The sequence below is a fragment of the Lontra canadensis genome, unplaced genomic scaffold, assembly GCF_010015895.1.
Source record: "Lontra canadensis isolate GAN:19392208 unplaced genomic scaffold, GSC_riverotter_1.0 scaffold18, whole genome shotgun sequence".
NCBI lineage: Eukaryota > Metazoa > Chordata > Mammalia > Carnivora > Mustelidae > Lontra > Lontra canadensis.
In genome coordinates, this window is record NW_022631012.1 from 1,034,624 (window position 1) to 1,059,164 (window position 24,541).

At 36.8% G+C, this 24,541-nt stretch overlaps 1 protein-coding gene across 1 annotated transcript in view; it reads left to right on the plus strand.

Moving 5' to 3' along the window:
* Window positions 1–24,541, plus strand: part of BARD1 (BRCA1 associated RING domain 1) — a 78,062-nt gene that overhangs the window by 51,940 nt on the left and 1,581 nt on the right. Inside the window, exons 7-10 of the mRNA XM_032859865.1 lie at window positions 5,746–5,854; window positions 11,858–11,990; window positions 12,522–12,614; window positions 23,584–23,681. Of these exons, the coding sequence (XP_032715756.1) occupies window positions 5,746–5,854; window positions 11,858–11,990; window positions 12,522–12,614; window positions 23,584–23,681 (433 nt within the window). The remainder of the gene's footprint in view (window positions 1–5,745; window positions 5,855–11,857; window positions 11,991–12,521; window positions 12,615–23,583; window positions 23,682–24,541) is intronic.

Consider the following 24,541-nt stretch of genomic DNA (forward strand, 5'->3'; position numbering starts at 1 on the left):
TCTCCAGTTTTGTTATTAGTAGTTATCACTCTCAAGTAGTAATATATTAATAGTAGAATACAGGTTTAAAGAGAAGATGGATTTTTTGTTATCTCATTAAATTTGTCTTTAAACAGTCCCCGTAAACTATTTTGCAGTTTTATCTAAGGCTATGATTTTTTTTAACCTGGATCTTTTTTTTTTTTTTATTAACATATCATGTATTATTTGCCCCAGGGCTATAGGTCTGTGAATCATCAGGCTCACACATTTCACAGCACTCACCATTAAGGCTATGATTTTTAAGAGAAGGCCCATGAAGATCATCTTACTGATCCTTAGCACAGGGCACACCAGTGAGACAGAATCTTTGAGCAAATTACTGTCTTTATTATATTTCTCATATGTATAGCAGAGTATCTCAAATCTGTAAAGCTTTGGGTCTGCCTCTCTATATTTTAGTCAAATGTTGTGATAGTTCTTGAGTACTGAATGCCAAAAAATACTGTCTTTGTTTCCACATACTTGAGGACCCTGTAAGCTAAAGGAGGCATATAAACCTGTCTTGAGTCCATTGATTTTCATTGCACTACAGACATAAGGAAGTCATGGCTGATGTAGTTTCTATTGAAAGCATGTTTGATGGAAGACATATGTCCTTATACCAAATATAGATTATATATATATGTATATATATTATACCAAACATAGAAAAAAAAATATATATATATATATTTTAAGTAATCTTTACACCCCGTGTGAGGCTTGCAGTCAAGACCTCAAGATCAAGAGTCACATGCATTACTGACCAAGCCAGTCAGTCGTCCCAACATTTGATATTTTTTGATTGGCTTTATAGCTTTTCTGCTGCTATAAGAATTTAACTTGAATTATTTCAATTGTGTGTAAAGCAAACTTATAGAGAGGGGTAAAAATTTTTGTAACTTAGCCCTGGTAGGACGAAGAAAATCTGAGACAAAAATCCAGCCCTTGGGGTTATTTTTGGTTGTCTTTAGAAGGGAGCAAAGCTTGTATATGAGGACTAAGGGATCCAGATGAGAAAGCTATATATTCTGATATGTTCTGGTATTAAGCTGTCATAAAAGGTAGTAAGACCATGTGACTTTAAATTTTGGAAAGAAGGCTCAAGAGCTATTTTTTTTTAGTAATACTTTTATTTTATTATTATTATTTTTAAAGATTTTATTTATTTATTTGACAGAGATCACAACTAGGCAGAGAAGCAGGCAGAGAGAGAGGAAGGGAAGCAGGCTCTTTGCTGAGCAGAGAGCCCAATGTAGGGCTCGATCCGAGGACCCTGGGATCATGACCTGAGCCGAAGGCAGAGGCTTTAACCCACTGAGCCACCCAGGCACCGGTAATACTTTTAAAATGTGAAAATAACAATCTTTTTGGAAGTTCAGGAGATGGAGAGAGTCAATAACTCAGAAATGTAATTAGGTACTGAGTGCCTATGGAAGGCTAGGTATAGGAAAAGAAAGAGTGGAATATGATTTATCACAAAGCTAAGCGAATCTAAAAGCATCTTATTGAATACTGGTGCAGGGAAATCTTAACCTACAAGTAAGGCAAGACAAGGTAACTAGGAATTAACTACATACAGTACTATCATTCATATTATCTACTATCTTCACTGTTTAATTTAAAAAACACAAGGACTTTGATAAATTCACCAGTGAAGTCACCCAGTCCTGTATTTCCTCATGGAGGCTATGATCCTGAACTATGAATTTCTTACTGCAAGATTTTGGGACCCTAAGTCTTTATGATTATAGAGGGAATACGGATATAGTAGAAGGTTATATGTATCTACTTCAGACTTGATCTTTTGTTTAGATTTAATGTTAATCTAACACCTTACTGTTTTTTACATCACTTTCCACTTAGAATACTTTCTTATGTGCTTTGGGTTTCTGCTATGCAAACTCTGCCACTTTTAAAGATAACATTTTGCATTTAAATGCAGTATTAATTCACTTAACTCTGATTTTACGTATGTTTTACATGAGAAATTTCCTTCTTATGCACTAAAATAAGAGTCCATTATGCAAGAGGGAAAATGACTTCTGTTTCAACCTCAGATAAAAAGGTTCATATCTTCTGTGCTTCATTTTTGTCTGAGAATATTTATATTGGTGACTGGTCAAAACCTCACTGGTTGTCCCTCTTCTGCCTTCAGTTCATCCCCCGCAGACATAAAAAAAAATTCTTCATCCCATCAGAACCACTTTGAGTATATGGAGAATAGCATATGCTTTTTTATTTTTTTTAAGAGATGTATAAAGTTTAGAATTTGGTACTTGGTCTGACATTAACACAGTTTTTTTGCAAGGGTGTAGAATTCATAATTAGAAAATATTACATGGACCGTTGGACCTGTTAATTGTCCCACTGCCCTAGTTAATTTTTTAAAAAAATTAATCTGTTATAACATAATTTGTTTCATAGCTTAAAAAAATGTTGCTCTTTTGAATTTCTGTGCCTTTCCTGCTTCACAGCAAACCAAGTGACTTGAAAAATTAAAGTCTATGTGTTTGCAATTTTATAGAATTCATGAAGGATTTCATTCATGAACTGTCTTGGTAGCCTGTCATGAGTGATAGGTTTAGTATTAGTAAAAATGCCTTTTTGCATGAGTGTTTGGGACTGGATGCTCTGTATGTGTATGTGCAAATTTGAATTTGTCCATCTCTCCCCCTCCCCCCCTTTTTTTTTGAGTGGTGAGCCTTCTCTTGGGTCTAGGTATGGGCAAGTTCTACCATATTCTTGAGTAAAAAGGACACTAAAGGGTTATACTATATTCTGAACTCTTGCCTTTGGGGTAAAGCTGCAGTGTTAAACACAACAGTTCAACTCTTTAACAAGAACTTCTTCTCATTAGTCTTAGTAATCAAAAAGAACCCTAGTGAGCAAAGTTATTCTCATTATCTTCATTTAATAATCAGTCACATTGATAGTCTTCTGTGCACGTAATGACATGTGACTTTTCTTCCAAATGTTACCGTTTTGCAAAAAAGATAAATCTAAGTATGTACATTTATTTATGTATTTATTTGCTTAAAGATATATTTACTCGAGAGAGAGAGAGGTGGAGGGGGGAGCAAGCGCCAGTGCGAGGAGGGAGAGAATCTCAGGCAGACTCCCCTCCCATGAGATCACGACCTGAGCCTAAGCCATGAGGCAGTTGCTTAACTCACTGAGCCACCCAGGCACCCCTAATTATGTACATCTAAAACCGTTTTTTTGTTTGTTTGTTTTGTTTTTTACGCTAAGTCTAAAGAAAGTGTTAGTCCATTGAAATATATCATTATGGGGGAAAAAAGTCGTGCGGCTTTTTTGTGCCCATGTGATAGAGGAGACATCTTACGTATGCCCTGTCTCCTCTTGCTGTGGAGTTTTGAAGGTGCCGCATAAAAACTTGATTCTCATTTCAAATTTCAGTGGTCCACAGCAGAGCAGAAACACGACAGGATTTAATAGGCTCCATCTCCTGTGATGCAGGGCTGAGGTTTAACTGAGTGTCTTTCCATCTATAGCATTTGTCTGTGCCATTCTCCAGTTCATTAACAATACAGGAGGGCTTAGGGTTTAGCGGGCTGTGTATGAGCAAAAGCGTCCAAGCGCATGTTTGAAGACCGTATGAGATAGAGAGCTTTGTGTATAAGGGCTCAAAATGTAAACTAGAATCCTGCCAGCCATTTTATGAAGGAAAACTTTAAACAGTAGGAGCATCTCACTTGTTCAGATGGTTGTTTTATTGGTTGCCTTTTGTTTGAAGCCCGCTGGCTTCTGATGGTACTTTTGGGAAGTACTTTCATTAACGTTGTTTTATGTTGTCATAGTGGACTTATTCCTATCTCTGTAAAACAAGTATACTGTAGTTACTGTTCATGAACATACTTGCTTAGGCTCTGACATTTTGTTTCTTTGAAGTATGAGATTTACAGTTGTCCTTTTTAAAAAGTCCTTTGTTATACAGTGATTTTTTTTTGACGCCATATAATGTGATATCTTTTTTGTTGATTATTCATTTTTGTACTTGGTGGTTTAAGACCTAGAATATTGATTAATTATCTCAGATTTCTCTTTTGATTGGCATACTCGCAGAATATATGTGTGAGGGGATTGTTTATTTGGCCTGTAAGCACAGTAATTTAAGAGAATGGAATTAAGAAGTATCAAGGATAATGGATGAAATCAGCTGCATTTTGAAATAAACTGAGATTGTCTGCTCTAAATGTATGGGAATTTGGAAAGACACCAAGTCCAGCACAATAGCTTGTCACTTTGTTGTAAACCAGAAAGCAGAAACACAATACAGTTCTTGGCTGGAGAAGGACGGTTGCCAGAGAAAGGTTGCAAATTATTGAACCTAGGCCTGAAGGGAAATCTGAGAGTACTGATTTATTGATATTTGTGGGCTCATCCCAAGAAGAATGAGTAAACTGATAGTCATGAGTAGCACTCACTAGAGAAACAGTTACTGTGGTTTATTGCTTCATGCACTAGCTATCTCTTCCTGCTATGCCATCAAAACCACTTTGTCCAAGGTCTGACCTTGTCTCCAAGCCAAACTGGTGCTTCTGTCCCTCATCTCTATGCCTTTCACACAGCATCAGAGTTGACACCTTCCTCCTTCCTCTTCCTTCCACTGTTCCCTTGCAGATCTTTTTCTGTACATTCAGTATAGTTTTAAAAAGTGGTATTGTGTATAAGGACCATGTTTATCGTTTATTGTACCATTGTATCTTGTTCATCGTCTTGTGTCCTGTTGAACACATTGCATGTTCACATGCACTTTAACAGCCATTACTTGGATATGCCACAATTTTAAAAACCATAAAAGTTTATAAAAGAAATGGTCATTTTAGGAAACTTTTTGTCATAATAAAATACATTTTGTATATTTTAAATTATTCTTGAAACCATATGTAAGGAAGTAGAAGAGTAGACAAAAGAAACTAATCATGGCCAATATTGACTATTATTAGAACACAAGAAAAACACAGCTTTAGTCAAGTCATTGGAACTTTGTTCTTTCTGTTTTCTTATCTATGAAATAGCAGATTTGTACTGTTTCTGAATTCTCTTCCAGTGTAATATATTCTGTGACTTGTGAATTAGTACATGCTGAGAAGTCTGCATCCACTTGTTCCCGAAACCACCAGTTGATTCTCTTGATGGCTTGATTCCTACACAGTGTACATATGTATTAAAGTTAATTTTAAAAGTGCCCTGCTCTCTGCTTTATTCATTTATTTGTTATGTGACATGCTTTTCTTTCTGCAGATCTGAATGTCTGTCCTGTGTATTTATCTAATTTCTGCATTTGTTTATATAGAATATAGAGCTTATAATAGCTATGGTAAATTATTTTTATTTGCATTTGAAAGCATCTTTCCCTTGGTGATTAATGATTATGAAGCTATATTATAAATGTGAATATGAATACAGAAGCATGCAGAGTTGTAAAAAAATCCATGTGTAAGTAATGACCTATTCAATTAAAAATACTCCCTAGAATGGTCTGATGTCAAATTGAAATTTCACATCTTTTTTCCATTGAATTCAGCAGCTTGGGATACTTGAGCCTTATGCTTTGTGTGAATTCTGAGTCATTTATTTTAGGAAAAGTTGTATATTATTAAGGAAGTTGAAAAAATTCTTCCCCTGGTGCATCCATTTAGTTAAAAATCAAGTCACACATTCTATTTACTTAAACCCATCTGCACTTATTTTTGCCAGTAACATATTTGGTTTGCGGCCTGTGGATTATGCAGACGGTGAAAATATGAAATCACTATTGTTGCTACCAGAGAAGAATGACTCATCATCCACTCGCCATTGCTCGGTAGTAAGTATGGATTAGACTTTGGGAAATTAATGTCTTTTATTGAAATTGGTTGTGAAGGGAACATAATAGGAAAATTTCCAGTTAGCAGATTACTTTCAATCACCAAACAATTATTGAACACTTCTTTTGTATTAGGAATTGTGAATTCAATCAAAGACAGTTATAATCAGATTAAGTCAAACAAGTATTTTTTGGGGCCCCCTGTATGTTTTAGGGAGCATTCACACTGCAACCAGTGTGATGGATGGAGCCCTTATTCTCAAGGAGCTAACATTGTAAGGAGAGATAGGAAAGGGCGAAATTGTAAATATGTAAGCCTATATAAATGAAATAATCTCAGTAATTTATAAATGTGTGGTTTGGAGATTTTGTAGAGTATAACTGAGTGGAGGTTGAGGACTCCAGGAAAGGCTCTGCTTTAGCTGTGTCATTGGGGAGGGCCTGCAGAGCACTGTTGTTTGATTTGAGACTTGAACAAGGAGGAGGAGGCATCCAGGGAAACCTCTGTCTGGATGACAAGTGTTCCCTATAGTGTTCCCTGTCGTCCCTCCGTGGATGAGCTTGGTGTGTTTGAAGGTTAGAGAGAAGGTCGTACTTGCTGGCGACTAGTCAGTCAGTGTCCAAGAGTAATGGAAACCACTGAAAGGATTTAAAGCAAGGGAATGACATGATTCGATGTATGTTTTAGAAAGTTCACTCTGGCTGCATTGTAGTAAGGAGACGGGTGGGAGAAGAGCAGAACCAGGACGATTGTGGAGGACTGATGCACTGTGACAAGAAGGGATATGATCCTCCGGATTGAGGTAATGAGTGGAGATTGTGAGAAGTGATGAGGTTTAGTGTATATTTTTGAGTTAATGGCAACACACTTTCTGATGGATTCTGTATGCAGTGTGGATAAATAGAGCTGGTGTGACTTCAGCTGTGGGACAGATGCCAGTGCCTTTCCAGGTGTGGGGAAAGAAATCAGTAATTCTCGGGCAATTTTATGTCTATAAGGCAGCAAACATGTTGAACAGGCTGGTGTCTGTAGCTTAGGAAAGAGCTATAAGCTGGAAGGTGGAAAGAACGCTTATTCCTTAAGAACTTACGGTTTAGTGGGGACTATAGATGTGAAAAAAGTTCATTATGTACTCTAGTATATTTATAATAGAAGCCATAAAAATGTACAATAGATTTACAGAGAAAGAAGAAGCTGACTTCAGGAGGGATCAGAAGAGCTTCATAGAGAAGGTGACAGAGAAGGCATGTAAACTTGTAAAAGTTTCAGCAAGGTGTCTAATAGAATGTTGGCTGCAAATACCAAAACATTTACTCAAATGCCTCAAGGCAGTGTTTTATTTTGTATAAAGATAATCTCAGTATAGGAGAGCTTTCCTTGGTGAGTTCAGCAATTAAATGGTTGCTGCAGAGACCCAAATTCTTTCTGTCTTTCTGCATTACCATTGTCAGCTTGAGGGCTAATCTCACTAATCTCCCCTCAGTGGTTATAGGATGATTGCTGCGGTTTTCTATGGGACAGTTGTCGATGGGACAGTGTTGGGTGTCTGAAACCTTCCCCAGGAGCCTTCTACTGGACTTCCCTTATGTCTTTATTGGTCAGAACTGGTCACACAATTGGTATTGATATACCTTGTATTTAAAGATGGGGTCAGTCCTTGAAGAGCGGATATATCTGTAGAAACTGGGATTCTGTTAGTGTGGAGGGAGTGAGGCGTGGATCCAGTGAGCTGGCCGCACTGTGACCAGGTGTGCAAAATGGGGATGGCAGTCCAAATTTAAGGAAACAACAGCTGAAAGACAAGAAGGTATAAAGGACCTTTGAAATCTGAGAAACTAGATTGAGTGCGAGAGGAGCACAAGGTGTATTATTAGAACCGGAGGTCAAGAGCAAGGTTGGGATCAGATTGTAAAAGGCTTTGGGTTCCCTGAGGAGGAGTTTGGACATTACTGCCCTACTCAGTGGGGCAATCTCGGTGAGTTCCAGTGCAGAGGACAGCCGAAGTGGGCCGACTGGGTGCGAGGCTGTGCGATAGAGCTCTGCTGTGAACGGGTGCGGTGATGTGGGCAGGGAGAGAAGTGGGGTTTTCAAGAGGCGTGTGGCGGGCACCTTGCAACTGACAAGACAGGGGAAGATGAGAGAAAGGGATGAGTTGAGGTCTGTGCCCAGAGGCCCTGCACTTCTTGTCTAGTGAGGGCAGTGGCACAGTGATTGATCTCATTGTTGAGGATGAGGAGGTGAGCTGAGGTACGGGAGAGGGTCGTAGGTACTATCGCAGGCCAGTTACCTTTGTACTCTGAGAACTCTCTGTCTCCTGCCTTCTCCTGGATGTCAGCTCTGCGAGTGGGCACCGAGCTGGAATTTTGATGATGAACTGAAAGAGAATGTAGAAATCAGCAGTTTAATTTTCTTAGCTTACAAATGAGAAAGCTGAAACCTAGTCTGATTTGCTCATGGTTGAGGAGCCATTACAAAAAAAGAAAAAGTAAGCTTGGTTTTTTTATTTGAATGGATCAGTTAGAGCTTGAATTTCTTATATCTTAGGTCAGTACCCCTTCAGTCCCATCACACTTAATATGGCAAAATAAATTGGCATTTATTTTATTCATTTGGACTTGGACTCTCCTGGCAGAACATACAACTAAGAACTAAATTGTCATTTGCCAGTGTTGCTTTTATGAAAAGCTGGAGAAGAATTGTTTTAAATGTGTCAAAAATAAGGATGTCATTATGGGATTGTTGGAGTGTGAAAATGGTGCTGTCCTTCAGAGAAGAGGAGATTGGTTATCCTCCTCTCAGTTCTACTGTCCAGTTACTGTTGTGTTTTTATTAAATGTAAGAAACATATATTTTCCTCATGTCACATGGACATGGCCTGAGAATATCCTTACTTACTATCGTGGTGGTAGGTTCTTGGCTAAGGAAAAGATAATGGATGGAAGTCCTAAGTTGAAAGGGTTGTGTCTTTCTGGAATTTCTTCCCTCAGCTGCTGCCAGACTCCCTTTCACTCCCTCTTTTTCAGCCACGTTGGGCTGCCTCACTGTTTCTTGAATCCACCAAACACGTTCCGATTCCAGGTCCTCTACGCTGGCTGTCTTCTCTGCCAGGAACAGTTGTAAGGAGCTGGGCGTACACATGGCATCCAACCCTGGGGTAGTCCTATCAGGGAGGGCTCTGTACTGCCATAGCTTACATAGCAAAGTGTCTTCCTGTCCTCCCAACCTGGATTTCTTTTCCCATACCACTAATCTGGCAAAATATATTTTCATTTTAAAGGATTTTTTTTCCTCCATTGTTCTTACATCCCCACAGCCAAGTGCCCAGATATCAACAGATCCAAGACTCTGAATTTTTATTTCTTAGAATGTACCTCCTTATCTCAGGGCCTTAAGAGATTGGCAAGGGTATTGAGAAATGTTTATTAGCTCTAAGAGAAACAGCAATGCAGGCATGATGATAAATGTGTTCATGTATCTGACAAATACTTATTGGGTGTCTGAAATCTATCAGTCAAGTGTTTCAGGCACTTGGGGATACTGTGATCTCTGCTAGGTTGGAGCTTCAATGCAAGAGTGAAGATGGAGACACATGGGGCACCTGGGTGGTTCAGTCGGTTAAGCATCTGCCTTCAGCTCAGGTCATGATCCCAGGGTCCTGGGAGCAAGCTCCCTTGGTAGGCTCCAGGGAGCCTGCTTTCCCCTCTCCCTCTGCCCTCCCTCCTGCTTGTGCTCACTCTTTCTCTCTCACTCTCTCTCAAATAAATAAATAAAATCTTTTTTTTAAAGTTTATTTAATGTCATTTTACATAGTAACCAATATCTATAAAATCAAGGTATTGAACCCATAGGATATTTTCTGAACATCTTTTGAACCTCGTGGTTCTAAGATCTTTGTTTATTCTAACCAAATTCCTTGCCCATCCCTCACCTCCTATTCCAAATCAAATGTGTAGCTTTGATGGCTGTTTGCTTTATGTTTCTTTTTTTTTAAAAATAGTATTTCTTAACTATGAGAAATTAGTGCCAGTTTCTATTTTTTATTCAAATGTAGAAACTATGATAGGAAAATGCTTGACCCACTTTGGTGCTTTTTCTGGGGTTGATGGAAATAGTATCATATGCTATATTTAGAATTGATATCTTTTCACTCTTGTGTTTTGTGCAGAGAACTCATTTAGCTGAAGTAGAGTTATATAAATTAGAAAGTAATGTGTTGCATTTGGAGCTATTTTTGTGGCACTTACTTGTATAATTATAACGATAATTTTTGAATTACTATTTTTTACTATTATTTAGTGATTGAATGATCCATAAAGTGTACCGCACTATTTCCATCTTAAGGAATATTTAGTGTTTAGGTTAGACATGGTTACATCACCTTATAACTTAGAGAATTAGAGAATAGGGAAGATACATATACAGAAATGTGATGTAAGTGTGTGTAAACGTGTCCAGTAAAACCTTTACCCCTTGACCCTTATATAAATAAGTAATTCAGGAAACTGAACTTTTACGTGCTAAATATTGACATTAACAAAAACCTTTTATAGAAATCTCTTAAAAAATCTTGTATACATACTTGCTTAATAAGTAGTAGAATCCATCAATAGATTTCAGTGAATGAATTCGATCTGTTTATAGATGTAGCTAAACAACTTAGATGTTTCACTGTAGGGCATCAGACTGAATCATCACTACTCTGATATGTAAAGTGAATATTTAAATACAAACTTTCTTGAATCTAGATGTTGAACTGTGCTAGTGATCATACCTTCAGTGTTTCACTTGTGTTCTTTGGAGCTTTTGACAATCCAGAAAAATCCTCTGCATATAAAGTCACACACGCCAGAGGGCCTTATGTTTTATATTTGAAAATTACAGTACTATGTTTGGCTTTTTGTCCTCTAATACAGTGGTGGTGATTTGCTTTTTCTTTTCTTTGCTGGGTCATTGCTTGTCTTGTATCAGATAGCTTGTGGCTAACTCTCATTCCAATTCCATTCGTTAAGTTCTGTTGGCTGGTGTTGGAGGTATTTTCCATCTCATTGTTTCTTTGAATCTTTCACTTCTTTTTTTTTTTTTTTTTTAACAGATTTTATTTATTTATTTGTCAGAGAGAGAGAGAGAGAGCGCGAGCACAGGCAGGCAGAGTAGCAGGCAGAGGGAGAAGCAGGCTCCCTGCCAAGCAAGGAGCCGGATGTGGGACTTGATCCCAGGATGCTAGGATCATGACCCGAGCCTAAGGCAGCAGCTTAACCAACTGAGCCACCCAGGCGTCCTGAATCTTTCACTTCTAATCTCAAATGCTACCCATTGGTGTCTTCTCTTTATTTTTGTTATCGTTGTCTCATGTAAGTTCTTTATCTTTCTCTTCAAGTGAAAATATTGGTCATTGTTAGAGCAGTTCTTTCCTTTTCATGAGCTGTGTTGAGTTATTACTGTTGGTGAATCTGATCTAACTTTTGTATTTCCTTGTCTCTTTTAATTTTCTTGGTTTTAGTAGGTAGCTGTTTTGATGTTAAGAGTTTCTTTTCGATTTTTGAGCTCAGTGCAATTAGAAGCTTTAGTGTTCTTTGATTTTTCACATAATCTCAGTTTAAAATAAAAAGACCAAACTGAGTTTTAACTTTAGTGGAATAAGTTAGTGGAGGGGAGATAGGGAATTGATATTTTTTAGTGTTTTGGGTTACTTAAGAAAAAAAAGGCTTTCTAGTGACAGAATGAAGTTGTAAAATCCTACAGAGATCCAATGTAGAATCAAGAAAATAAGATGCCCTGGATTTAGATTGCTATTCCAAATAGCATTTTATTGGGGAAAAAATAAAGGACTAATAACATGTATTGAGCATTAAGGCTCTGAGTGACAATTTGATGGAAATTGTGGGGAATTACTAGATAGAGGAAGATAAGAACAGAGACTCAAGCTTCTATCAAGTGCAAGTCATTTAATATCTTTCTCTAGTCTTTACATGACTTTAACACTGTGGTATCTCCCTTAACAGACGAATACTGGTCAGCGTAGGGATGGACCTCTTGTGCTTATAGGCAGTGGGCTTTCTTCAGAACAACAAAAAATGCTCAGCGAGCTTGCAGCAACTCTTAAGGCTAAAAAATGTGCTGAATTTGACAATACAGGTGAGGAGATTTATATACTTACCTTTGGTTCAAAAAAATTTTAAATAAGTAATCCCTTTGTAGACCTCCCTTGATAATTTATATGTTTTAACCATTGGGGATTGGCAGTATACTTTGAATCTTGTAATATGTCAAAAATGTGTTTATAGTTATAAACTACTTATAGGCCTAATTTAGTTAGGAAATATGAAGTTTAAAGCTTTGCACATATTTTAGGACAGAACTGCATCAGAAAGGCAAACTTTTGAGTTCACTAATGACAAATTGTGTGCAATGTAACACTTGAATTCTTAGTTATAATTTGAAAATAAGGGAAAAATATGTTTGCTAATATGGCTTTAAGTTTCATGGTTTATGATCTGATTTTTCATGTTGTTGGCCAGGATGGAGAATGATAGTAAATTTTAAAAGTAAAAGATTGTTGCTTTTGAAGAAAATCCAGATTATGAGGTACAGATTATAATAGTTGGAGAATTATTTTGGTTTATATTTTTGTGTCTCTCTCTCTTTCTTTTTTTTTTGGTATTCTAGTGACTCATGTCATTGTTCCTGGGGATACAGTTCAAAGTACCCTAAAATGTATGCTTGGGATTCTCAATGGATGTTGGATCTTAAAATTTGAATGTAAGTACTGGACTTGGGAGAACTACAAAATGAATTAAGTTGACTAATTTCATTTTGTATGGTACTCTACGGCCAATGATTATTTAAGGAACTTTTTTTTATTTTTAACCTCTGGTTAGTCACTGCATTTTAAAAAAGCTTCATTTAGATGTTCTTGATGTGTCCACAGAAGTGCTTTTTAGTCTTTTTTAAAGTCTTTTTTTATACACTATGAACTATTTTAATAAAGAATACATGGATTATATAGTAGACTTGGAAGCTTAAGCAATACATATCATTGTTATGATATAGTTAACTTAATAAACACATGTTTAAAATATACTACCATGATATGAAATAGTTTAAGGCTTTCGTTTTATGATTTTTTTTAGGGGTGGGGAAGGAATAGAGGGAGAGGGAGAGAATCTTAAGGAGGCTCCATGCCCAGTGTGGAGCCTGACCTGGGGCTCGATCTCACCACCTAAGATCATGACCTGAGCTGAAACCAGGAGTCAGATGCTTAACCTCCTGAGCCATCCAGCCACCCCTCGCTTTATGATTTCTAAAAGCTGTGTATGCTTTCTTAGCTGATCCAGTATATTTTTGGAAACTGTTGGAAGTTTAGCCTTGTACTATCTGATTTGGAGCAGTTACACCCGCTGTTATCCACACCTCTGCCGCAGCTGTATTGTCCTTACCTGCTTCTTGTTAATGGTCAAGCACCACTACTCTGAGAACTGCCTTTTACCTTCCCTGCTCTCACTTAACTCACTTTACTTATCCTTGGATTCACTTAGGACTTCAGAGAAAAAGCTCATACAGGGTTATTTCCTATTCATCATTAGCTAAAGTATCTGCTTTGCATACAATGGCTAAAGTTGGACAGTGGGTATACCTGTTTTTTTAACTAATTTTTAGAAGAGAATAATGGCAGTAAAGGGGTACACAGGGGTCTTGTGATGATGGGGGTGAGTATCTCGATCCTGGCAGTGGTTACATTGCACAGGGCTACATACGTGATTGCACTGTACAGATCTGCATGCCTGTGCGCACACACAGACCGGAGTGCATGTATAACTGATGAAATCTGAAGAAACTCAATGGATTGTGTTCGTGTCAGTTTCTTGGTTTTGATCCTGTTCTCTAACTGCGTATAGGGAGTTAGACTGGACACCGGAGGAAGGGTGCATGGGACTTCCCTGCACATTTCTGTGTATCTTCCTCTGATTCATTATTCCAAATTAAAAAGTTAATAAAGGATAACCAGTATTTTTAATGAAATGTTCTTTTTAGGAAGCAAAGATTGGATTAGAATTAGTTTTTAAAAACTCCATGTTATGGCTTTGTGCTTTGAAGTTTTTATGGTAGAAATACTTGATTTATCAAGATCTTAATTGTGTTACTAATTTGATCTCTAGTTTGAAATTAATTTGGTTTGGAGAACGGTTTCCCTTTAGTACTTGGTATTCATGTCCTTTTTTTAAATGCAACTACTGCTGTCCTTGTGATGCCCGTCTCCACTGCTGGGTCAGATGCAGCTAAGTCTGTGACCAGCACTGTCACTCGTCTCTGCTCATCCTATCTGTGATGAGTCTGGCCTGGTTATGACCACCAGTTCAAGGAGTATGATAAGCAGTTGGACTGACTGATTATGTACATACAAAAAAAAAAAAAAAAGTTTCCCTTTCGGTCTCATTCTTTCTTTTGAATGTCTTTTCCCTTTTAAATCTGTGGTAAGTCTTAACTAGGTCTCAGTGTTTAAAACATTTGGTTTCATGACTGTAGATGCTGTTTTACCGAACCTACTCCAGAGGCTTTGCCAGTGGTTACGGGAAAGAACAGATTTTCGTAATAACAAAGTCTTAACACAAAGAAGGCATGTGAAATTTTGAATGTTAAGGAATTGCCAGTTTAAGTCTTGTTCTTGTGAATATGCTTAACTTGTATCTGGTTAAATATACAGGCTACGTGATTCATTTCCATAAAATCTGCCTTCTTTAGGAAATGGAAGTTTTATCATTTTAATGGCTTGGCCGGTCATTTTTATAGAATCACGATGGACTCAAGCTGACTCAGTAGGGTGCTATTTGGGGATGCTCTCAGTGGTGAAAAACACCCTCCAGTGTCCAGGATAAAGGATGTGTGGAATCTCTTTTTTTCTTTTAATTTTTTAAATTTTTTATTTTTTAAAAGATTTATTTACTTATTTATTAGACACACAGACGGGGGCAGGGGGTACAAGTAGGCAGAGCAGTAGGCAGAGGCAGAGGGAGAAGCAGGTTCCCTGCTGAGCTGGAGCCTCACATGGTTCATCCCAGCACCCTTTTGATGATGACCTGAGCCAAAGACAGATGCTTAACCCACTGAGCCACCCAGTGCCCTTGTCGTATGAAATCTCTTTAAAAGTTCATATCCTTGTACTTTCTAACAAAGAATCCAGAGAGAAATAGGGTCAGGGTTTGGGACAATTACTGTAAATACTTGCTGGGTTTATCAAGAGAAGACAAGAAACTGCTAATACCTTCTGTCCTAATAAACATTTCTCACTTCGTTGTCTTTTTTTTTTTTTATCAGACACGTCAGTTTGATTTTTTTTTTTTTTAATGTTCAGATCTATTTAGAACTTTCTGAAACAAACATGTGTATTGAAGAAACATGAGATGGACCAAAGCTTTCAAAATTAGTTGTAAAGATTTAATGATTTATTAAAAGTAGGTCTTGTGGTTGAATATAGCAGTTAGGTTGCCAGTAGACAAAATCTTGACTTGTTTAACTATATGGAAACTTCAGTATTACCTTTTCATGGGACATTCCATAAGCCAAGTAGATTCAAGATGAAATTCTATCTAAACTTTTCTCTGCAGATAATTACCAAAATAATATAAAAAATCAAATGAATTTAAACAAATTAACAGTTCTCTAAGTTTAGCTATTGGAAATTCTCTGTTTAACCATGTTTTGTCTTAATTAGTTACTGTCTCTTATTTTCCCACATTATATGTGAAGAGTATATTACAGTGTCGCAGTTAGCGGGTAGACCAGTGGAGATTCTGAGACGAGGCTCTATTTCTACTATTGTGCCAGCCATTTGTTTCATCATATTTATTTTATACATATTTAACAGAAGTGGGAGATAACAGATAGGAAAATGCCTTTAAGATTAAATGTAAAGCTGAGCTCCTGCTTAAGTCCTGGTTCTGGTGTTAATTTCTCACATGCAACTTAGAACCATCATCGTACAAGGGTGAATCTGGGTAATTAAAGACATGACTAGAATGAAAAAATAGAATATACATGAATAAGTGATTTTTATTCACCTTCTAGACTGTGAATACGATGGAACTACATCCTAAAGATGTAAACTAGCCTTCAAAAAGAGGACGTATCTTCTATTGACCTTTCCTCTTAGTACACTGCTTTCAAAATTTCCTCTAGCCTGACTTTTTTTTTTTTTTTTTTTTTAATTCTGCCTCTTCACTTCTCATCTCAGTGTGAAGAGGAGAGCAGATGGCTGTCATCTTTTCTTTAATAATCTCTCCCTCTTCCCCATTCTTCTCTAAGTTTAGCTGCTGGAGAAGTTTTGAAAGTCCTTAGCACCCGAGGGCATTGCCATGGGAATGTGCCAAACATTTTACTCTGGACTGGTGTCTTTGAGGTGAGGAAGTGCCAAATAGGATGGTTTTTTTGGTTTTTGTTTTAGTTGAGGAGGACGGAACCTAAAAGACAATCATTACCCCCTCATATTATAAATAATCTCATATTTAGGTTAACAGACTTATACTTAAATATGTTTCTTCAAATTTTATTCAATAAAATAGAATAGAATCTATTTAGTTCTACTTAAAGTTTGCGAATTTCTAAGAAAATAAATATACCAAAGCATTTCTATCAACTAAAATTGATAGGCAACTTCATGTTTACTGAAATCCTTCACAAAAGATTCTGTAGGAATTACTAAAAAAAAAAATCTTTTGATCTAATAGTCCCACTTCTGAGGATTTGTCCTAAGCAAGGAATACAGAAGAAAGAAAAAAGTTATTTTCATTGTTATTCCCAATAGCAGGACATAGGGGGAATAACCTTAAATCAGAAATAATTAAGAAAAGTTTAAATTATATTCTCTGAAAAACTTCATATTTTTATGTGATAATTATTAAGACGAAAAGTATTATAAGTCAGGGTTGTTGAAATTTTTAAAAAGCATAAAACAATTATCTCTTCACTTTTAACATTATCTAAATGTGTGAATGAATCAGGCGAAGGACAATCAAGGGAAAACACGGGTGGATTGATAGGCAGAGGCCTGTTTCGTGACATTTTTAAAAAATGATGAGTGTCTGGGGCGCCTCGTGTCCCAGTCAGTTAAGCATCTGACTTGATTTCACCTTGGGCCGTGGTCTCAGGGTTGTGAGACTGAACTCCTGCTCATGCATCAGGCTCTGTGCCCAGTGTGGAGTTGGCTTGAAATTCTCTCTCCCCCTCTCTTTGCCCCTCCCCTCGCTTGCTCTTTCTCTCTGTCTGAAAAACAAAAACAAAAATGAAAACACCCCATGTGTCTTTTAAATGAAATCCAGGTGCTCTAGGAAGAAACTCAGCTTCTCAAGCTGTCATGACATTTAGAAAGTTTGTCTTCTTTTCCAACTTTCCAAAGACAAATTGGCTACATAAGGGCTTCAGTCTTTATGTGGGAATTAGCACTTGTGTATGTACTTTGCTGCAGTCAGATATACCCAGTCTTTTGGGTATAGTTCTGTAGACCTAGCAGATATGTTTTATTGTGATGATTGTTCTACCAGTCAAAACAGAAATTCTGATATACATACTTAAAATTTAAATATATGACTAAAGAACACCAAGTATGAGTTTTTAAATTATTATATTAAGGAAAAATATTGGATGTTTAAAAAAAGGAAAGAAGTTTAGTCTTTAAGGGGTCTTTGGGAGCACCTGGGAGGCTCAGTCAGGTAAGCAGCGGCCATCGGCTCAGGTCATGATCTCAGGGTCCTGAGATCGAGCCCCACATTGGGCTCCCTGCTCAGTGGGGAGTCTGCTTTCTCCTTCTTCCTGTGCTGTTCCCTCTGCTTTTACGTGCTCGCTCATGCTCTCTCTCAAATAAATAAATAAAATCTTTAAAAAAATAAAAAGAGGATATTGGTATTATTCATAATATGAGGTTTTAGAATTGATACCCACATTTTGCCTAATAAAATCTTGTGATACAGCCTGTAATGATATATCTATACCTAAAGATATATTTATTTATTTTACAGTGTGTTGTGAGCAGGGGAAAGGGCAGAGGGAGAGGGAGAGAGAATCTCGAGCAGACCCTGGCTGAGTGCAGAGCCTGAGGCAGGGTTTGATCTCACGACCTTGAGATCATGGCCCTGAGACCATGACCTAAGCCAACCGAGAGTCAAACACTCAATCGACTAAGCCACCCAGCCACCCCAATACAGCATGTAATATATTTTTGTGGTAGAATTTGATCTGCTTTTAAATATGCATTGAATAAAATAAATTCAGCATACTGTCCTATGAAGATAAAAATTCAGCATACTGTCCTATGAAGATATATGTTATTATATATAAATATGTTTGTAATTGGAATAGTAGCTTAAAAAGTAGCCAGAAATAACCAGTTGTTAATGGTATTTATATAGAATTACAAAGTTCAATGATCTGTGATAGCATTTTCTGATATCGCTAGTCTAGAAGTTTATGATGGCATAAGTGAAACATTTAGTTTTTATTTTATATTTTCATCCTTCATTTCATTGTCCTTGCACTCTATACTGTGGCATTTTGTAATACTGGGTTTATTTCTTGTGCAAGCGCCAGGTTTTCAAAAATTGCAGAGAGAGTGTAAGTTGTTTTTCCATTGTTTTTGTCACTGTTGTGAAAATTTTCCTGTGATGATTTTCTTTTTTCTAAAGTTTAGTGATATTATAGCTTCTTTCCCTAAAAAGTCCAATAGAAAAGCACTTAAAAAATAAATTATTTTATTTGTACAGCTTGGATACTCATTTTTAATAGAATCAGAGGGGGAATTTCTCAATGCCTTTTTACTAATATGCTGTTACTTTGAGCTCCATAAGTGCCTGGTTTGGATCAATGATATATTTATTAGGAATTTTGATTTTGACATAGAATGATATTTGATTCTGTATTTTTATTTATTTAGGACTTAGGTGTTGGCTGAGAATTGTATTTAATTTTGATTTTCAGTGCTATTTCAATTATGGATAGCCAGTGGCTCCAGAAAAATAGCAGTTCTTTAAAATAGGGGTTTATTTACTGCTCTAGGTTTTGATAAAAGTGAGCAGATTCTGTGGACTTCCATGGAAGGGTAGTTTCCCACTTTGGACATTTAATAGATTTCATTTTAAAGCTTTATCCCATCTTCATTGTATTTTTTTTTTTATATAATTTTATTTTTTATAAACATATATTTTTTTCCCCAGGGGTACAGGTCTGTGAATCGCCAGGTTTACACACTTCACAGCACTCACCATAGCACATACCCTCCCCAATGTCCATAATAACCCCACCCCACCTCCCAACCCCCCTCCCCCCAGCAATCCTCAGTTTGTTTTGTGAGATTAAGAGTCACTTATGGTTTATCTCCCTCCTACTCCTTCCCATTTCCATGATTTAAAACTAGATTTTCCCTTCTAAAACTAGAAAAAAGTGGTTAAGCTTAGTGTAGATTTACAAACATCATCATCAGTTCATGAAAATACACATTCTTTGGTATATGTTCTATTACAAGGTGTAGGAGGTAAGAGTGGTTACTGGAGATTTAAGATAAAGGAATACCTTTCTGTGTAGTACAAGCTTCTTTTTAAAAAATTATTGTAGCTCAGTGTTCATAAGCTGCATTAGTATGCAAAAATTCCAGGCTTTGCTAAGGTAGCCAGAGCTACTTTTAATGACTTTGAGTTAAGCAGTACTTTGGGATTTGGGCTTCTTACCTGTATATAAAAAAGTAATAAATCAGGGCCAAAGGAAAGCTTACCTGAAATGGTAGACATGATCAGGAATATATGTGGGCTAAAAGAATCTCTGAATTTTATTAAAAGAGGTAATTCATTCCTAAATTTCTGCAAAGTGATAGCATCAGTCAAAATCTCAAAACATAATGGAACATGTGAAAAGGAAGAAAGAATATGAACTTTTTATAAGGATAGTGGCTCCATACATTTTAATGTATATATCATTCTGGCATATGTAGAAATCTGTGTTTACATAAATAACATAGCCTTTTTTTTTAACATAGCCTCATTTAAAGTCACTTTGGTTTGGAAATTATTAGCTAAAAAGCCAATAAGCGGGCTTGCATATGCTTCTGACTTCTTCAAAAGAGAGAATAAGTATCCATCTTTCTGCTAAGCTCTTTTAGTGTCTGATGATGGAATAATACCAACTTTAGTAAATAAATATTACAAACAAAACATTTTTGGTTAAGTTTTAAGAAGTATCTTAATTGGTGGGAAATGGCCTATTTTAAAATTGATATATACATATAGAGACTAAGGATTACAAGTGTATATTTACTTTGGATTACTTTATGTCAATGAATGTTATGAAAGTTCTGATGTTCTGTTTAACATGGAAGATAGATTTAGGAATTTCCTTGCTACAGTTTGCTTAACTTCTATTGAGTAAATAAAATCTTAAAATACCATCCATTATCTTGACTTTTTAATTTGGTAATGTTTTGGCTGGTAGATTCTTTCAAGTCCATTGATGATGTTAACGTATCACATTTAAATTGCTGCAAGTTTATTTTAAAGCAACCTGTTTTCGTTGGGGCACCTGGGTGGCTCAGCACTTAAGCCGCTGCCTTGGCCTCAGATTCTCACCACAGGTCCTGGGATCCAGCCCCCTACTGGGCTCTCTGCTCTCTGCTCTGCTGGAAGCCTGCCTCTCCCTCTACCACTCCCCCTGCTTGTGTTCCCTCTCTTGCTGTCTCTGTCAAATAAATAAATCTTAAAAAGAAAGAATCTTATCCTTTTCTTCTTCTTTTTCTTTTTTTTTTTTTTTTGACTTGTTTAGTAGATCACGATAGTTGTTTTATCTCAAAAGAGGTTCACTAGAAAATTGATATGAATTGATACGTAATTATAAATGTCAATAAGTAAGTGTTGAGAAAGAGTAGCAATAAACTTAATGATTCACTAAGACAAAGCCAAATGCATTGTTATCCCCACACCTCCTCTCCCACGGCATTCACCAGTTCTTGCCATTTGGTACACTTTTTTGTTAATCTCTTAAAAATGAAGATCCTTCTATTTAGTTGTCTATTATATGGTTATGGGACTTATTGTAAGAGAGGTATAATACGTTAAATCTGAGTAGAGAATGCCTGACATTTCCTTAGATGCTTTATTTTTTAATAAAATAAAAAAGATTAAAGAAGAATAAAGATTAAAAAACTGATCTACGAGTTGAAGATAATCTGAGTTTTTGTTCTTAGTTGTGTCACTGAGAAAACTGCCTAGATCTCTTAACACTTAAGTTTCAGGGCACCAAGGTGGCTCATTTGGTTAAGCATCTGCCTTTAGTTCAAGTCACCATCCTGGGGTCCTGGGATCAAGTCACAGGTCAGGCTCCCTGCTCAGAGTCCACTGAGTCAGCTTCTCCTTCTCCCTCGGCCCCTCCCCCGCTCCTGCTTTTGTTCTCTCAAATAAATAAATAAATAGAATCTTTTAAAAAAAAGGATTTATCTGAAATGAAGAGATTGATTAGATGAAGCATTGGGCATTTCAGATTGGTAGTCTAAGGGCCAAAGCAAATACAATTTATGTGGACTGCTCAGTCCAATAAGCCATTTCCGTTTTGTGTCTTTTTTTTTCTTACATTTTGTGTCTTTATGTATGATGTTCATTTTCCTATTGGTTACAGTCGCCACGATTTCCTGGCCCTGGAAATTGTGTTCCTTATATGTTTATATGACGCGTTTTGCCCTTGCGGGCATTGAAATTACAGCCCTTGGAGTAGATGAGGTCACTCCTAAAGTTTCAAAAAATTCTTGATGTTTTCTATGCTATGACAGCAACTAACAGAACACTTAGTGTCCATTCAAGCATGTTATTAAAGACCTGCACACTGTTCCTTAATTTACAGAGGGAAAAATGCTTTATTTTCTTTCTTCTTGACAATGAAGTGGCACAGAGTTGGCAGATTGTTGCTTAGAATAAGAGAATGTCAGAAGAATGTATTCTTAATTCAACGCACTAATTAGAGCACCGGATTTTTCTTTCTTACTCTATAGAAATTTATTGAACAACTGCTATAAAGCTGTAAATTTTATGACTTGAGGCAGTCACGCAGTAGAAGCACTGGCGTCTTCCCATGGAACCGCTGCCCTAACTGTGACTGCCAGATGCTACACTTCTCTCGTTCCTGTATCTGGTGACTGAAGCTAATGGCAGAATATCGCCAGGATTGATAGATAGCATTTTAATATGTTTTTTTAAAATATGTTTTTTAAATTATTTTTTTAAATAATTAACCAAATGAATTTGTAAAATGGATACGCAGCAAGCATAAGCCCAGCCCATTTATTTCTGTGATTAAGACATTTGCTCTTCATTTGTTACAGTAGTTACAGGAGTATTCGGTCCTTGGCTTTATATGCTGTCATGTTCATTCATCTAAAGATACTGGTATGAATGCTCTGTGAGTGTCATTAGGAAAGGAGATTTAGGAAGGGGACTACATGCTTAAGTGATAAAAAGTAAAAATAAGAATTTACATGTAAAATAATGAGTTTAAGGTAAGTCCATGATTGAGCTGGATTGCTAATTTTTTTAGGTTGGTTTTTAATATTAGAAACAGAATATGATGCTGTACGCACACTAGCATTGTGTCTGGTATGATACTTAGACCTACTCAAAAATATTGAGACTCATTTTCAGTATACAGTATATATTTTAATATGAGATCCATTAGAAAGACAGTTTTTTACTCAGTGGGCAGTTATTAAAAATTATATTTTTAAGATGCAGTTTTTATTACATGTAGAAACCCAGCAATTTTTACAGAATGATTGTGTTTATGATAAGTTAGAATAATAAGATTCAGAAGTTCAGCATAACAAACTTGGGTAAATATGGTTTTTGTATTAAAAACATTCGAGGAAAAGGATACTAAAACATAAGCAAAATTAACAAATTAAGAATCACATGATAAGGAATTATAGCTATCCCAAGGTGGAGTGTTGAATTTGAGTATGCGTTAACAGTCGCAAGTTAAGAATAAATTCAGTCTCTTGATAAAGCTCTGCTTCTGGAGAGATGGAGAATACAGTTGTTAAAATCTTGCGACTTTTATATATTAAGCAGTATCTTGGAACGTCTCTATTGAAGCAGCTCTAAAGCATTTGAAATGTTCACCAAGTCATCTCTAGACTGGAGACTTCCACTGTGTACCTGTCAAATTCCAAGCGTGTCCCAAGCTCTGCTTAACATTTAACAAGCACTCTCGAGTCTCTGCTGGGTGGCCGTGTGAGCTAGGCGCTGTGGGCGGAAACAGTTTTCCTTCTGTCAGCTCACTTTAGAGTCTAACAGGAGGTTAGACCTAGGACTGTGGAAACGAGCAGCGCAGCAGATCAGTCCTCAAGTTTAAATCATTGTGGGCTGGACTATATAAGGGACTTTTTATGCACCCTCCGTCTTGTCATTGCTATAAATAAAAATTTAGATTTTTATGATTGCGCGTGAAATAGCATATTGATTTAGGTTTTCAGAAGAGAAACTAAAATTAGTGTTCAGTGCACTTCATTGCTCAGTTCTCTGAAGGAAAGATTTCTTATATTTTCTTTATATGGAAAACCATTTTTATTACCATTTTGTTTTAGCATAAGTGAGGTTTCTTTTTCTGTTTCAGAACAATAGTTACAACAAATCACCTAGGTCAGTTACTTGTTTCAGTGAGAAACAAATACTCACTTGATACTTACTTTGCTTTTATCCTTGTTTTTTGTTAGGGGTGAAAGCATGTCTCCAGAGAAAAGCATGTGAACGGGAGGAAAAATACGAGATTCCTGAAGGACCGCAGCGAAGCAGGCTCAACAAGGAGCAGCTGGTATTTGTGTTTTGATACTGCTTTTGTTGGTCTTATTGTAACTTAATAGTATCACCATCAGGAAAAACGTCTCTTGCCCTTTCAGCAAGTACAGGTGACTGATTAAAATTTTAATTGTGCTTGTTTCAAGCACTTGATTCTGAGAGATGATCACAATGAGCAGTAAAATCCAGAAGGTAATAATTTCATTCTGTTAATGGATTGTTGGCATCTTGAACCTTCCCATAAGCCTTTCCGAATCTGAGGTAAGTCTCAGATACAGAGAGTAACTTGAAAGAGGACTTATGGCTGCTGCTTGGGTTTAGTTTCCATATGTGTGTATTGTCACATATTGTAGTTTTAATGGATAATATTCCATTATCCTGTGTGTGTATATATATTAGAAAGGACAAAGAAAACTTTTCATAAAAGGCAGTTGTGGAACTTTTTTTTTCATAACGCACAAAGTGGTGTGTTTCATTGCTAATTGGATGCCTGACCATGCCTTCATGGTGTATTGGACCCCAGGGAAGATGTATCTGGAACCTTCGGAGGCCACATGCCCCCCGGGGCTGTCCTCGAGACTCGAGGTTGGTCACATATAGGGACCTGAGTAAGGATGGACAGAACTGCGGCAAGAGCCACAGAAATGATGTTACTCGTATAATTTTATTAACTGTAGCTGAGTATCCCTGAAGCACATTGCAGATCCCCTAGGAGTTTGTGGGCTTTGAATCCCCCCAAATATGATAACATTCTGTAAAGTTCGATGAGCAGTTTCTGTTTGCTTTTTAAAACATGTGTGTGTGTGGATCAGAAACATACGCACTCCACCTAACGCCTAAAATCTGAGGAGTGTGAAGTTCCTGAGATGGTGACTG